We start from the raw sequence: 16,573 nt of genomic DNA, 5'->3' as shown, positions 1-16,573 counted from the left end.
AGAAATGAAAACATTTTTTCCCTATTTTTCTCCCCTCCTTGGTGAAAAAAACTAAAATTATGTATGGGAGAGGGGATAATACAAATAGAATAAAGAGTTCTGAATTTTTTTTTCATTTTCTCCCCTTCCTTGAACAAAAACCAGGAGTGGAAAAAAATAAAAAATTTGCATCAGGAGAAAAAATGAATCTTGTGCAGAATATACACCCCTGTCATTAAATATTAATTTTTTTCTTAGATGAAATTGTAATTACTTAAAACTTTTGATGAGGGTATTCTTTTGCATTTCTATCACTATTATTCTTGCGTTCATTTTTATTAACAAATATTGATAAATTAAGTAACTGGCAATTATTTAAATCTCTAATTTCAGATTGTTAGATTAAGCTAAAATGTCAGAACAGCCGCTTTTTTTCATAGACACAAACCCAGAAAATAATGAACAGCAAGTTGTTACTAAAGTAAAGGCTAAAAGTACAAAAACACTTGGCGCTGATATAGAAAAGAAAGATTACAAAAAGAGAGGAAATGACAATTTCAAAAAGAAAGAAACAAAAAAGGAAAAGCTGATAAAAGATGAGAAAAACCTTTCTAACCTTTTGTTTGGGTCAGCTACTAAGCCTGTAGTTGAATCTGAAGATTCAGACAGTGACGAAGAATATACTTCCACAAATATTCTTGCCACAGGCAGTGTAGGTTCTGCTGGAGAGGATAATACTTCTAGTAGCGAAGGAAGTGAATCTGATGATTCAAGCGAAGATGAGAAGGACCATGAAATTGCAAAACCTAAAACAGAAACAGAAGGAAGCGGAGATGAAGAGGATATTGAAATTAAAACACACAATACAGAATCTGGAGATAATGAAACAGATAAAGCCGATGAAAATAATAAGATTGATGGCTCTAATTCGGATGCAAGTGGGGACAGTGATTCATCGGATGATTCATCAGATGATGAGAAAGGACCCATAATGCTTCCAGAAGATATCTTTGGAAATAATCTTGTCGGTGTGAGTAGAAAGCGTAAAGCTGCTTGGCATGATGAAGCTGATGAAAAAGTTCTTGTCAAAGATTTGGAGAAAAATGCTGAACGCACAGGAACGTATAAATAGTATTTTGCTGGCTTAATTCCAAATTATAAAAAATATGATTTAATAGTAGCACAATAATTACAAGCTATTAATGTTTTAAGTACAAGGTTATATACATTGCAATGGAAATAGTGATTATTATATAGAGATTAATATACTCTTTATTGAAAGACAGTACGGACATGCCATGGTAATAGAATAGATTTGTTACAAATTAAAGGGCGCCTTGAGTAATAAATGTTTATTGTTTATAGTTCTATTACTTGAAATGATGCTTAAGTTTTTAATAAGTTTCATTTATTAAAGTTTTTAATCGTTTTTCTAAAGAAAATTGTTGATTTTTAGATCACTTTGATTACCTATCATTTATAGGCAAACATTAAAATAATTTTCAAATAAAATAAGATCATATTTATATGTGTAGAAGAATCGAAAGCTAAAAATGAGAAATATAGTAGAGCTGTGGAGAGAAAGTTTAAAGGTCTGGTTGGAGAACCCGCCTGGGCTAGTCTAGACAAAAAAGAGGTATACTTCTTATAATCATTAAAGCTGAGAGGAGGGGGTAGGGGTTGTAAACTTTCACGTAGACAGTGTGCTAACAAAGTTTGTATGTTAAGTGTTATTACCTATTCTATAAAAAATGGCAGTGTCTTTATGACTTTTTGAGAAAAAGGCCTTGCTTTAAAGGGGGCCTGCAGGAAAATCATAAATGTCTACGTATTACATTTTTTCAGCATTTAAAGCGGTGTGTTAGATAGAGGACTCTTTAATAGTTTGAAGTATGTGATAATTGATAGGGATTTGGAATGATAAGACAATGGCCAATAAATTATTGTACATCCCCATTGATGATACACGAAATTACCCCTTCTGTAGCTCTTAAGTAAGATATGTTAAACAGCTATAGCAAAATATCATGTTCCCTGAGGCTTTTTGTTGATAATAAGGGGGGGTTTAATGCAACCATCTCGCAATCAGTGAGCAAATGTCACTTAGAATTCGAATTTCCATCTATAATTTTGCATGAGTAATCCTTGGTAGGTCTATTTTCCCTAAATCGAACAAAAAGTTGGAAAAGTTACGGCTAACGGCTGGCGGCTCAGCTATTTTGCCATTTTTTTTAATATTTATACTGCAAATTAGTCACGAAACCTCTCTCAACATAATACTCTTTTCTACTCCAAAACGCTATCAAACGGTTCTAGACGGTAGCTGTTGGTACTAGAAGTTTTAAAATTGGTTATTGCTATCATTTAACATGAATTAAACCAAAAATATGTTTTAAAAAGTCGAATCCTACGTAATTGATGATGGATTTACCCTGAAAATAGGCAAAAAACGGCTGAACGGCTGAGCCGCTAGCCGTTACTTTTCCAACTTTTTGTTCAATTTAGGGAAAATAGACCTACCAAGGATTACTCATGCAAAAGTTCAGATCGAAATTCGAATTCTAAGTGTCATTTGCTCACTGATTACGAGATGGTTGCATTAACCCCCCCCCCCCCTTAGATTAAAACCTTTTTTAAGGGTGCATAGATGGGGAGGGGGTGTAAGTCACGCTTTACAAACATATGAAAACTTACTAAAATAAAACTTCCTCCATCCCTCCCCTCACCCCATACTATAAATATATATGCATTATATTTGTAGGAACAAGATTCTGATGATGAATTTTTTCAAGAAACGACAGATCTTCTCGATACAGGAATTAAAAGTTCCAGGTATTACTAATTACCTATACCTTGGTTTTAATTTTAGCTTAAACCAAGCCATTAGTTTTAACCTAAGTAGAATAATGTGATACCTAGACATCAATATAGAATATAAAAATATCTTTGCACAACTTATTCCTTAGTTGGAACTTTCAGACAAATGTCGTTCAATTCAAGGTTTGTCTTTTTCCAACAATTAGGACTTAAAAGTTCTGGGTCTACATTTGATGCAAAAATTTAAGAGGTAAAAAGTGATTGGTTTTGGACTTGACCAAAACCACGTAGGTAATAAATATTTAAAATAGATACCTACTAAATCTTGCTTTGAGAATTTAACATCTTATACTTAACCCTTATCTCATTAAATGCAAAGATGATATAGTTGTTAAATATATCATATCCGTATCAAAGGTTTAAAAGAACGATAATATTGTTTACGTATTGAAATATACTAAACGACCCATTGAAGGCCTTGATTAAATGTTATTAATTAATTTAGGCTGCAAAGCAAGATTTTGGCGTACGAAATGATCTCAGATATGAATTCAACCAGCAGAAACGAGGGATCTAAGATCTTGTACGTATTTATTTGAAAAATATTTTTAATGTTACTTCTGGCTGTCTCATTGTTTTTTTTTTTTTTTTTTGGGGGGGGGGGGGCAGTTTTTTTTTACTCTTGCTGTACAATTACATGACAAAATAATAATCATCTCAAAAATTTCAAGAATAATTCTACATAAAGCATATAAATAAATTCATCATTTATTTATTTTACGATTTAACAGATAATTTAGAATTACTTTAATTTTTACTTTTATTCATCGCAGTGATGTAGATTTCCATCCCACCAGTACAGTTGGGCTAGTTGCTGGATGGCAAGGAACAACAACTATCATGCAGATTGACGGAAAAACAAATCCTAAAATTCAGACTGTCCACTTTGAAGACTTTCCTTTAGAAACAGCTAAATTTTCTTCTAACGGTGAAGAGGTTATTGCCGGTTCTTTGGCAAGAAAAAATTTCTACATTTACGATATGATTGCTGGAAAGATTAGGAAAGGTGAGAATTTAGAAAACTAGAGCTTCTGATCTATATTGTATGTCAATGAGTAGCACAGCACAGGGAGTAAGGGAGGGGACAATGGGCAGTTAATTCAATTTTATAGTTGTGACCCTTTAAGGTTGAAAATCCAGATATTTCCAGATAAAACATGTATTTGCAATATAGCAACCTTTAGTGGAAATTTTTGACTTTTAGAATTGTTTTTAATTCGAAATGCACCATCCTTAAACTGATGCTTTACGACAAGCCTTTGAATCTAGAGATCAAAACCCTTGTTTACAATTTATTTCCATAATTGTTATTATTTAAACTTCGGAAAATTAAGGAAACATACCATTTTACTTTTACAACATCTTTTACCCAAATTTTTTTATTGTATTTATTAAAAAGCTTAGACATGAAAAAGCCTTTAAATAATTATATTACAAAACTTACTAAAACAATTACCTTCCTACAGAACTTTTAACTCAAGTTATTTCATTTAACGAAATAAAAATGAGATACCTTGCGTCAAAATTTCATACTACATAAATAAAATAGTTGAGAACATAAGTACATCTTAATTTTAAAGATCTTAAGGTTTAAGTAACATATCCAGGGCGACCACTGCATACTATATATACTATTTATACTATATAGGATGAATTTGGATACTATATCATACTATATGACCAAAATTTACTATATATACTATATATTTTAACCTTTACTTGACCAAAATTTACTTTATATACTATATAATATTACATTTATATAACAAAAAACTAATATTGCAATTTTTGTGACAACGCCTCTTAAGGAGCGTTTTGTCTTATTTTCACAGTAGGTTTTCTCTTATTTCTAGCCCCTGCGGGGGGCTCAAAAGATACTGTGATACTGTGATTATGATATAAATATCAGTTATTTTTCATAGAGTTAACTTAAGGGTGAGGGGTAAGTTTTACCACTTTCGCTTACTCAGTGATTATTAGGCTAGGTATTAATGTGAGACTATAGGGTATTTGGGACAAAAATTTACTTTTGGGTAGTAGTTCACTTATATTCAATATTTTTTTGGATAAGTTTCCAGGTTCAGGTAGGAAAAAGGTGGTTTCTGGACAGGTAAAGCAATTGTAAAATTTAGAGATCAACTTATTAAACAAAATATGCATCTTTCAGGATATTATTAACATATCTGAAGAAAAAAATTAAAATTGGCCTCAAAGTTCTGGTCCTGCAGGCCACCAGGTCAACTCTGGACTGGTAAAAATTCAAATTTTTTTGTTTGATGAGTTAGAGGTCAACCTATAAAACAGAATATGCATCTTTTTGGATGTTATTAACATATCTGAAAAAAATTAGAAATTAGCTCTTAGGGTCAAGCCGTGCAGACCTCCAGGTCCATTCTGGACAAGTAAAAAATCAATTTCTTATTCTAAGAGTTAGAGGTCAACTTATAAAACAGAATATGTATTTTATTTTGGATCTTATTAACATATCTGAAGAAAATATATAAATCGGCCTCCTAGTTCAGGTCCTGCAGGCCTTTAGGTCCACTCTGAACAGGTAAACAATCAAATTTCTTATATGAAGAGTTAGAGGTCTATTTATATAACATAATATGCATTTATTTGGATAATGTTAACATATCAGGATCCAAGTTCAGGTTCATTCAGGACAGGTAAAAGACTCAAATTTTTAATTTGAAGAGTTCAAGTTCAGGCCTCCAGGTTTTCTCTGGACAGAGTCTACAATCTACATGGAAGCCTGGAGGTCAAGGGAGGGGGGGAGTTCTGACACATTTGCGTAAACCTGGTATATAGGCTTTATCTTTGGATTGAGAGGATAGGTTATTAAAGATAAAATCATTCTTATATGATTAATTTTTCCAAGTTTTAAGATTTTTTGGATAGGCCTCCAGGATCCGGAGCTCCAGGCCTCCAGGTGTTCTCTGTACAGGTAAAAATGAAAAAAAAAATTTTTTTAAGAGTTAGAGGTCAACTTATAAAACAAAATAGGCTTTTTTTTAATGTTATTCACATATTTGAAGAAAAAAAACATGCACTCTAACTCTTAAAAAAAAATTTTTTTTCGTTTACCTGTACAGAGACCACCTGGAGGCCTGGAGCTCCGGAACCTGGAGGCCTATCCAAAAAATCTTATAACTTGGCAAAATTCATCATATAAGAATGATTTTATCTTTAATAACCTATCCTCTCATTCCAAAGATAAAGCCAAAATACCAGGTTTACGCAAATTTGTCAGAACTCCCCCCCCCCCCTTATATTTTTTCTTCAGATATGTAAATAACATCTAAAAAGATGCTTATTGTGTTTTATAAACTAACCTCTAACTACATAAATAAGAAATTTTGATTTTTTCCTGTCCAGAGTCCACCTGGAGGCCTGCAGCATCAAACCTGGAGGTCGATTGTCATTTTTTTCTTTAAACATATAAATAGCATCTATAGAAATGCTTAGGTATGTTGTTTAATAAACCTCTAACTCCTTAAATTTAAAATTTTTAGTTTATTCATGTCCAGAGTCCACCTGGAGGCCTGCAGCTCCTAAACCTGAAGGCCAATTTTATTTTTTTCTTTCAAATATATAAAGAACATCCAAATATAAGCTCATTTTGTTTAATAAATTTACCATTAACTGTTCAATTAGGGAAGTTTTATTTTTACCTGTCCAGAGTCTGCAGGACCAGAACTTCGAGCGAACCAGAGGTCGATTTTAATTTTTTCTTTAGTTATGTTAATAACATCCAAAAAGATGTATATTCTTTTTTATAAGTTGACCTCTAATTCTTCAGAGAAGAAATTTTAATTTTTTACCCGTCCAGAGTGGACATGGAGGCCTACAGGACCAGAACTTGGAGGCCGATTTTAATTTTTTCTTCATATATGTTAATAGCATTCAAAAAGATGCATATTTTGTTTTATTAGTTGGCCTCTAACTCTTCAAATAAAAAAATATCTATAACCTGTCCAGAGTGGACCTGGAGGCCTGCAAGACTAGAACTTGGAGGACTATTTTAATTTTTTCTTCATTTATGTTAATAACATCCAAAAAGATGCATATTTTGTTTTATAAGTTAATCTTTAACTAACTCTTCAAACAGAAATCTAAATTTTTTTACCTTTCCAGATAGCCTGCAGCACCTGAACCTGAGACCTATCCAAAAAATGATTAAATATATGTGAAATACTAACCAAAAGTAAACTTTTATCCTAAATAACCTATAATCTCACATTGATACCTTGCCTAATAATCACAGAGTAAGCCCCTTATATGTGAAATTGCTTTGATAACAGCTATGCTTTGAGTTATTATTGATGATATATATTGTATATACTATGTATTACTAAATAATTCTAGGTCCGATACTATATCATACTATATGAGGTTAAAAAATATACTATATATACTATATGGATTAAAAAAATATACTATATAAATACTATATTTTTTTGGTTTCGGAGTGGTCGCCCTGCATATCTTAGGATAACTGGTAGCTGCGCTCCTAGCATCCAGGACAGAAAAATAAAATAACACCATCTTGAGATTTTAATGATAAACAAACCTTGAACAACTCAGGACTTCGTGAATTTTCCCTAAAATTTTAAAATTAATCGGATCATTAATTACAGAAATATTAAGCTAAAGACAAAAAACTTTTGCCTTTACATTAAATCAATAAGAAACATCTAACATGTCTAAAGTAACGAAAAGAGCTAACCGTTACGGACGTACAAATGTGCGGGACCTAATTATAGGAAGGCTTTGCTCATAATAACTAATAATCTTAATATAATTTCTTTCTACAACGCACTAATCGGAATGAATTAACATTAAACAAGAATTAGATATATAAAAAATGTAATGATTCAATTTACAAAATAATTTTCAAAATCAAAATATTCTGTCTGCTTGTTATTGTTTATCTTTTTGTTGACGCGCTAGTTTGCCGCGAGATTATGCATGATTTTGCGTGACGTCATTCATAATTGGTCCCCAAGATTGGTTAGAAACTGCTAAATTCTTGCATGTTCCCTTTAAGCCAGTCCCCAAAGTCTGAGACTCCTAAAAATTGAATATTCGATCCATTGTCCCCTCCCTTACTCCCTGAGCACAGCAACATACATCCTTTAGAATAGATGTGAACGTTTATGTTTTGTAAATAAATACCTAAAGCAAGTTAACCAATAGAAAGAGTTACAGCATTGAAGTTTGACATGGTAGTTGCTAAAATGTAGTACAATGAGCCTTTTTTGTCTGAGTTAGTTAATGATAGTTCAAAGTAATAGTTTGTTGTATTTGTTTACAAATAGTTTTTTTTTATTCTAGTTTGGTTAAGCGGCCACAGAATGAATGGAGCGACTCACTCAGGTGTATTTGAGCTGTCTCCTGATGGAAAGTTAATAGCACTAAAGGGATATAATGGTTCGATATATTTGTTTACTGGAAGAAGTAAGGAATATATTGGATGCCTTCAAATGAATGATCGATGCGAAGCCCTTGCGTTCTCAAAATCAGGTAAACAACTTTCTTTAAATTTTAGTCAGCTATGTGCTTTTTCTAGGGAGGATTTTGAACCTTTCTACAAAACTTAAGCCTCCACCCCTTGATAGCATATTTTTACTAGAGGGGGAGGGTTGGTAAAATGTGGTGACTCGTAACACGACTTACCAGCAATTTTATTTTGGGTGCTTTTAAATTCTCGTAAATAGAGTTAAATCTTTTATTCAGTACTACTCCACGGCTTGTAAAGATATTGAACCAAATCTTTTATGGTGTGTCAGTAAAATGATCAAACCAAAAAATGACGTTTTGACCGCCGCTCGCCGCCGTTTTCAACCGCCGCCGCATTTTTGCATTTCTCGCCGAATTAGGAAATTTGGAATTGAGACCATGTTACTTTTTTTCAAAAAAATTTCCCCTAAGAAACAACCCTGCGGGGGGAGACTCAGTCATTTTTTTTAATTCTCGTAAATCAAGTTATATTTTACATTCAGTACTACTCCACTGCTTGTAAAGATATTGGAACCAAATCTTTTATGGTGTGTCAGTAAAAAAGACAAAAAAATGACGATTTGACCGCCGCTCCCGCCGTTTTCAGCCGCAGCCGCATTTTTGCATTTCTCGCCGAATTAGGAGACATAGAGTCATTTGAGACAATGTTGTTTTTTGGTGGCGGAAAATGGCGGTGAACTGCTGGATTGGCTGTCCGCCGCCGTTTTTTTTAAAGATATCAAACGTGGGGTATTTAATGACACAACCCAAAAGATTTTACCCAATTATCTATAAAACTAAGGGATTAGCGTCCTAAATAAAATTGCAGGTATGTCGAGTTACGAGTCACCACATTTTACCCCCCCCCCCCTTCCTTCTACAATTGACAAAAAAGGAAAAGTTAATGAAAAAATAAAACTATTGTCTTACAGGCCAAAAGTTGTATTCACACGGAACTGGTGGAGAGGTTTATATCTGGGATGTGAACTCAAGAAGATGTGTGTCTAAATTTACGGATGAAGGTTGTATTTCTGGTAAAAGCTTGGCACTTAACTCCAACTACTTGGCCACTGGTAGTGCCGAGGGCGTTGTTAATGTTTACAACATCAACAACATATCTGATTTGAAGAATGGCCATCCCAAGCCAGAGAAAACTTTTCTGAATCTAACAACACCTATAAACCAATTAAGGTTAGATATATTCTTACTTTTAATATTTCAATAATATAACTGGGAAAGGGAAATATTTGATGCTTTTAATACAGGCGTGTGTACAGAAATATGGTTGCTAAAAAGACGGATAAAACATGTTTCTTTACTGGAAACTCTCCCTTTTGAGATTTTGAGTCTGTGTCTGATGATGATCTCGGTAACTACTGAACCGATTGCTATTTGATTGAAGGCGGGACAAATTATACCTCTCTCCCAGATTTTTTTTTACGAATTATTAAAAGTTTAAAACTTGCATGTTCAAGCTTTAACCTAGGTTTAATTTTGCCAGATAATATTTTTTTGAAAATATCTCTATGGCTTTAGGATTAATTCTATTTAGGACTTCCCATTACCTCATGGGGCTTCACCTAGGGGCGAAGCAATAGTCTTTTTATAAAATTCATTTCAGCTTTTATAATTTTAGAAAAAAGATTTTATGAATATTTCAGGTTCAACCCATCTGGTGAGATACTTGCCTTTAATAGTCGGGTGGATTACGGTTCTTGCAGACTTGCACATTTTCCATCCATGACTGTTTTTGAAAACTTTCCCGACCGTCTACATCTCTTCAAAACAGGACCACTTGCCTTCAGTCCTGGGGGTGGATATATGGCTATGGGAAATAACAACGGAAATGCTTTCTTATTTAGACTTAAACATTATGAAGATTATTAAAATATTGTTATTTTTTCAATATATTTTTTTATGAATAAATACTTAAAACTCTACGAGTCTAAAACTATATTATTATTTTTTCAGATATCTAACAATGGATATAAAAGTGACCCCTTTAGGGGCGGGTCAAGATGTTGGTAGGTCTTGCCTACTACTTTCTATAGGTAAGCTTAGTCTACACTTTACGGAGGGAAGGACATGATACATAATTTAAGCAAAGGTTTGGGATAGGATTTGTAGTTTGTCATAAAGGAACTGCTTGATATTGGTGTTTTTGTTTGTGTCATGACATATCTGTAACTTTCTCTTCCGTTTCCTTTTTTCTTTCACTTGCCCTGGCCTCCCATTCTATTCATGTTTATTCCACGTTGCAAAATTTGCAACAAATATATTTAGTTATACATTCTACAATCTACATGTATAAAGCTAGTTTAAAAAGTATATGCTCATTGTCCATGAGCATTATTTATACGAAATTTTAAACTCTTAGCTAGGTATCTTTAATCGTAAAGAAGAACGCTTTTATTTTTCAAACAAAAAAATCTTTTTAAACGAAACATAAAGGTCAGAAGGACGGGCTTAGTAAGGAATATAGTTGATGCTCATTGGTCTACCGCGCATATCTCTAATAATCAGGGAGTAAGGGAGGGGACAATGGGCAATTAATTCAATTTAAGAGTTCTAACTCAATATCTTCAAAACTTTTAGATATAGCAATCTTTATTAGATTATCCTGTCTTATTTCCTGTGAATAGTCTGTAATTTATCAATAGAAATATAAGAATAGAAGCATATTCTGAACTCTTTTTTCGTCAAATCTAAGAAGGAACATTTCTAGCAGACAAAAGTATTGTTTACTTTCGACTCAAGCTTATGTGGATTCTTAAAAATTGATAGACTCGCTACTCGATAGTGAGGCAAAATTATTTTTGTGAAAAATCATCCAAAATCCTATTAAAAATCTACAAAAATTATATGTTAATAACCCTTTTAAGATTTTATTTAGTTTATGTTAATTTTTTATGCGATTTTGGAGGATTTTTCACAAAAATAATTTTGCCTTACCAGCGAGTACCCAGCCTAACTTTTTTTAAGAATCCACCTCTGTTTGAAGCTTTCTAATTCATGACGAAATTTTTGAGCAATTAAGTCTGATTCCGCAAAGCTTTCTACTAAGAAAATATACTGTTTACAGCTGACTTTTATCTATGTATGAAATGAAAAAAAACATGCGTTCGTATCAAAATGTGTACCTACACAATTTCAACCAAAGAGATTAAATGTATGTACCGATGCGATTCTTCTATTGGCTCAATCAGACATTACCTCTCTTTCTTAGTACCTTTATTAATTTATCATAAAAGGTATGACCTTAGTACTGGCAGTTTCTTACAAATAATACCATAATTGGGGTTTGTTTTCATATTTGACAAGGGGTTACTCGAATACCCTTTGACCCAGGGAGTAAAGGAGGGGACAATGGATCGAATATTCAATTTTTAGGAGTCTCAGACTTTGGGTACTGGCTTAAAGGGAATGTACAAGAATTTAGCCGTTTCTGACTGACTGGGTACTAGCGCAACAAATGCCGCAACTCGTGTGTTAGTTTTGAATATTGCAGACAAGTATCAATAAACTTAATTTGTTATGATGTGGCTGGTCTTAACAATTTTTTTTCTCCAGAAAATATCATTTCATAGATAAAAACTTTATTGTGATATTTGTTTAATACCATTCTAAGAACCCAATTAAATTTTGGGTTATGGGACTATGGGCTGAATGGGTTCCATGTGTTTTTTTCTAGTTATTAATTACAGAATGGTTACGTCAGTCTGATGGGCTAGAATATAATTTTCAAATGAATGCTTTTTTCTTAGAACTCTTTTCTTATTTTATAGTTTTCTGTTTTGTATTACCTCTCCCAAAATCGAGCTAACTTCGGGCCAAATTTACTTAAAATTATCAGTGAGCGCCGATCACTGCTGTTTTTCGCCGCCGCCAATTTTTTTTATTTCTCGCGGAATTAGGCGATTTGGACTCGTTTGAGATAATGTTTTTTCCAAAAATTCCCCTCTTAACAAACCCTGTGGGGGGGGGGGGGACTTTTTTAAATTCTCGTTTATCAAGGTATATCTTAAATTTAGTGCTCCTCCTGTGCTTTTGATTGGAACAAAATCTTTTTTTGGCGGGTCAGTAAAATATATTGAAATAAAAAACGTCATGTTGACCGTCGTTTTCCGCCACCGGCAAAAATTTTTTTTTTATATTTCTTACCAACTATAAGAATTGAAGCTTCTAAAGGGACAAAATTACTTTTAAGATTATCAGTGACCGCCGTTTTCCGCTGCTGTCAAAATTTTTTTTTTACATTTCTCGCCGAATTAGGCGATTTGGAATCATCTGATCGGGACCATTTCTTATCAAAAAAAATTTCCCTCAACTAAACATGCAGTGCCATTTTGTATTTCTAGGTATATTTGAAATTCAGTGCTTCACGTGTGCTTTTGAAGATATGCAGGGCGACCACTGCAAACTATACTGCCCAGACCATTCTTTTTCACATCTTTATATTTATTTTACTTTACTGCTGCTTCACCCTTCTCCTAGAGGGATATTTGTATTAAGAAATAATTTAGACGTGAAAACTCACTTATTCAAAGCTTTTTTAGTCATATACCTAGTTAGGGCAAGATTTTCCTTTGATTTAAAGTGTTCATCTAGAGAATACAAAGCTTATCATCCGCTTTTTATGGGATGCTCACGGATGTTAGGTTAAGTAACGGACAACCAACCCTTTGATTGCCTGGCCTTTGTTCGGAAGTCCTACCTGTGAATTATGATAGGATGCGCCTGTTTAAGGACCAATGTATTTTTTCTACTCTCACGTGCCAGACATAGCAACAGGAGGTACCATTTTTAACGTATCTAGTGTGACTCAGTATGGACCAGACTCGAACCCGACAGCTAGCAGGCACAATGTCATTTACAACATTTAAAGCTTACCTTAAGTAAAAATTCATTCGGTTCAGGGGCTAGTTAGATCCTAATTGAAAGTGGAATAGTATACCCTATTTTATTTTGATTTTCCTCTCTCAAAAATAGAAAATAAAATACTTTCTCAGGACATGCGATGCTTCACAGTAAAGGAGAGCCAAATTATTACATTGGTAATGACAGACAGTCTTCCTCCAAACTTTATATATGGATTATTATATTAGTGAAAGCAGCAAACTTCGCCTTTGTAAAATTTGAATTAGATTAACTATTCATACCAAACTCGGAAACTTTCAACAATGCAATGTTTTATCTTAACTTATTTTTATGACAAAAAAACTGTATCAGCTCTATATATGTGCGTATGTTATATTTAGCAGCGAAGTTACGCCATAATTCACTTGTCAGTCCGTAGCGCTATTGATCAGGTCCTATGAAAGATATACAGCTGAAATTTTTAGTGAAAATTCTTATAACATAAGCTCATCTAATATATACATCGTTTTGTCCATATGTTTGTTAATTGGGGTGCTAGATCGATTCCTAGATTTTTACATTTTCAAGACAGACGACTTAAATTTTCAGAGATTGAATAAATTTACGTTCTACATATTTTCACTTCGTTTCATTAAGATTTGTGTATTAATTTGGGTGCTAGATCGATTCCTATATTTTAAAGTTGTCATGATTTTTTCGAACCTTATTTAAGATAGAATTGAAGGGTGAAATTTTCAGGGATTGAATAAGTTTACACTCTACATATTTCCATAAAGTTTTATTAAGATATGATTTTTGGTTGGGGTGCTAGATCGATTCCTAGTTTTCAAGTTTTTGTAAATATGTCGACTCCTGTTCAAGATAAACGGCTGAAATTTTTAAGGAATAATTAAGTCAACATTCTACTAATTTTCACCAAGACTTGCTATTGATTAGGGTGCTAGATCAATTCAATAAAGGTACTAAGAAAGAGAGGGAATGTCTGATTGAGCCAATAGGAGAATCGCATCGGAATTTACATTGGATCTCATTGGTTGAAATTATGTACACATTTTCCTACGAAGGCATGTTTTTTTTCATTTCATACATACATAAAAGTCAGCTGTTAACAGTATATTTTCTTAGTAGAAAGCTTTGCGGAATCATAATTAATTGCCCAAAAATTTCGTTTACAATTTGAAAGCTTGAAACAAAGTTGGATTCTTAAAAAAAAGTTAGGCTGGCAACTCGCTGGTGAGGCAAAATTATTTTTGTGAAAAATCCTCCAAAATCGAATAAAAAAATTTACAAAAATGAAATAAAATCTTAAGAGGGTTATTAACATATGATTTTGTTTAATTTTTGTAGATTTTTAATGTGCTTTTGGATGATTTTTCACAAAAATAATTTTGCCTCACTATCGAATAGCGAGTCTATCATTTTTTAAGAATCCACATCAGCTTGAGTCGAAAGTAAACAATACTTTTGTCTGCTAGGAATGTTCTCTCTTAGATTTGACGAAAAAAGGGTTCAGAATATTCTTCTACTCTTCTATTTCTATTATCAATTCCTAGATTTTCACGTTTTTCTTAATAGCTCAATGCTTAAAAGACCATTATACATTTTTAATAGGTTTTGTGATTTATTTTATAGAAGGTTTTTTATGACACACTATAGATATTTCCAAATGTCTATTCATAATTTTCTAGCTTAGCTACTTATGCATGTTATCATCCTTGTTCAAGTTTTTAACATTTTGGTTGAAATTATGTCACTGTTAACTGTTAAAAATCTAATATTTTACTCTACAATAATAGGCAATATTATTTTATTTTATATACTGAATTTTAAGTCCTTCACTACCCAATATGACCCTTCACTTTTACTTCTTTACAATTGATGATACACAAAATTAACCCATCTGTAGATTACAATTAGTGGTTGAAACCTTTGGAACCAACGAATAAAATTTCAATAAAAGTCCCAAAAGTTGTTATTTGCAAACGACTAAGAAAACACTATTATAAAACTTTGGGGACTAGTGTAATAAAAAGTCCATTATCCCTGGATAAACAGATTTTAAGTTCTTTTGTAGTTCCCACTTCTTCCACTAATTCAAACTAAAAATTCGGGACTTCCAAAACGGTAGTCCCAAAAAAGTATTTCCTTTGATGTGTGTGTGTGTGTGTGTGTGTGTGTGTCCGTCACGCATTGGGATGTTTCAGGTATGTCCCAGTCTCCTTGGTATGTCTTTACACGAAAGGACAGTCATCTTTTTTCATTTTAAAAAATCATTCGTTTTCATGAAAGCTAAACTTTTTCTCCTCTGTTATTTAGGTGGAAAAAATATAATGCTTGATTGTGGTATGCACATGGGATTCAGCGATGACAGAAAATTTCCAGATTTCTCCTATATTGTTCCAGGTAATGGTGGAAACGCTCAAGTATATTTTATTCCAAACGAGTTTTGCAACACTTTATAATAATGATTTCAGTTTGTTGCTATAAAGCACAAAATAATAAAATTAATTTTTTCATCCAACCTATACATTTTATACACCAAAATAATCGTTTATTCATGTAAAAAGCGCACATAATGCTATTTTGGCCAAAACTCTAGTTTTACAGGGTGTCCAACAAAAAGTGTAGTTTTGATATCAATTTATCGGCCATTATCTTATCCCTGTTAAGAATGCATCATATACAAATTAGCGAATATTGTATGAACAATTAACCGATTCGCATGAACGTTTGTTATTTTCATAAAAAAGGATTAGCCCCCTTCACTTAAAAAACATAATATTTTTAAAAAAGAATTATTCAGATATAAATATAACATGATGTCTGTTTGATTGTTTTTTGTTTTGTTTATTCTTATAGGTCCTGGGAAGGTTTATAGCTATTTTGGAGAAGTGTACCACCCTCCCAAGAGAAAACAAAAAAAACATAAAACTAACCCCATCTAGCGGCCGTAAATAATTTTTATTGGTAAAAACAGATGGAAAAAAAAATACATTAGGTGCCCTTAGAGGCATCTAGGGGCGTAGCCGCTAGTATGTTATATAAGAGTCATCCTTATATAAAAGTCTCTTGTGTTTCTGTCTGTCTGCACCAAAGGATCTCACTAACCACTGAACCGTCTATTGATAATTTTTATTGGTTCCAAACTAGAAGTGTCTAACTTATTAGAAATTCATTATCATTTGTACAGAAGGGGTAATTTTGTTTATCATTATTAAGGATGTTATCATTTTAATGTCTATTGCCTTATCCCTTAACATATTTAAATGATCTATTCGATTTCCATTATATCCCTTCCCACCCCCTCTCCAAAAAAAGGGTTACAAAAAAACAAGGA

The 16,573-nt window shown here is 32.8% G+C and overlaps 2 protein-coding genes across 2 annotated transcripts in view; both read left to right on the top strand.

The window, feature by feature from the left end:
• The first annotated feature begins 357 nt into the window (after positions 1-357).
• wcd (U3 small nucleolar RNA-associated protein 18 homolog wicked) lies at positions 358-10,330 on the top strand. The gene is made up of 8 exons (XM_080164119.1): positions 358-1,097; positions 1,515-1,615; positions 2,741-2,811; positions 3,302-3,379; positions 3,630-3,862; positions 8,194-8,382; positions 9,291-9,549; positions 10,020-10,330. The coding sequence occupies exons 1-8, from the start codon at positions 392-394 to the stop codon at positions 10,243-10,245; spliced, it is 1,863 nt and encodes a 620-aa protein (XP_080020245.1). The 5' UTR covers positions 358-391; the 3' UTR covers positions 10,246-10,330.
• Positions 10,331-10,332: 2 nt separating this feature from the next.
• The window catches only part of IntS11 (integrator complex subunit 11), a 31,484-nt gene continuing 25,243 nt past the window's right edge, over positions 10,333-16,573 (top strand). Inside the window, exons 1-2 of the mRNA XM_080164120.1 lie at positions 10,333-10,409; positions 15,553-15,639. Of these exons, the coding sequence (XP_080020246.1) occupies positions 10,340-10,409; positions 15,553-15,639 (157 nt within the window). The 5' untranslated portion in view covers positions 10,333-10,339. The remainder of the gene's footprint in view (positions 10,410-15,552; positions 15,640-16,573) is intronic.

This window comes from Acartia tonsa, chromosome 6 (genome assembly GCF_053477335.1).
Source record: "Acartia tonsa isolate MP-2025a chromosome 6, ASM5347733v1, whole genome shotgun sequence".
Classification (NCBI taxonomy): domain Eukaryota; kingdom Metazoa; phylum Arthropoda; class Copepoda; order Calanoida; family Acartiidae; genus Acartia; species Acartia tonsa.
This window is presented reverse-complemented; position numbering and strand designations above follow the sequence as displayed.

What these genes read in the sequence shown, in the direction of transcription:
- wcd (XM_080164119.1), top strand. Translation starts at nt 392, where the DNA reads ATGTCAGAACAGCCGCTTTTTTTCATAGACACAAACCCAGAAAATAAT. An exon ending in GAAAAATGCTGAACGCACAG is followed by an intron (nt 1,098 to 1,514) that starts GAACGTATAAAT and finishes TTATATGTGTAG; the next exon opens with AAGAATCGAAAGCTAAAAAT. An exon ending in TGCTGGAAAGATTAGGAAAG is followed by an intron (nt 3,863 to 8,193) that starts GTGAGAATTTAG and finishes TTTTTATTCTAG; the next exon opens with TTTGGTTAAGCGGCCACAGA.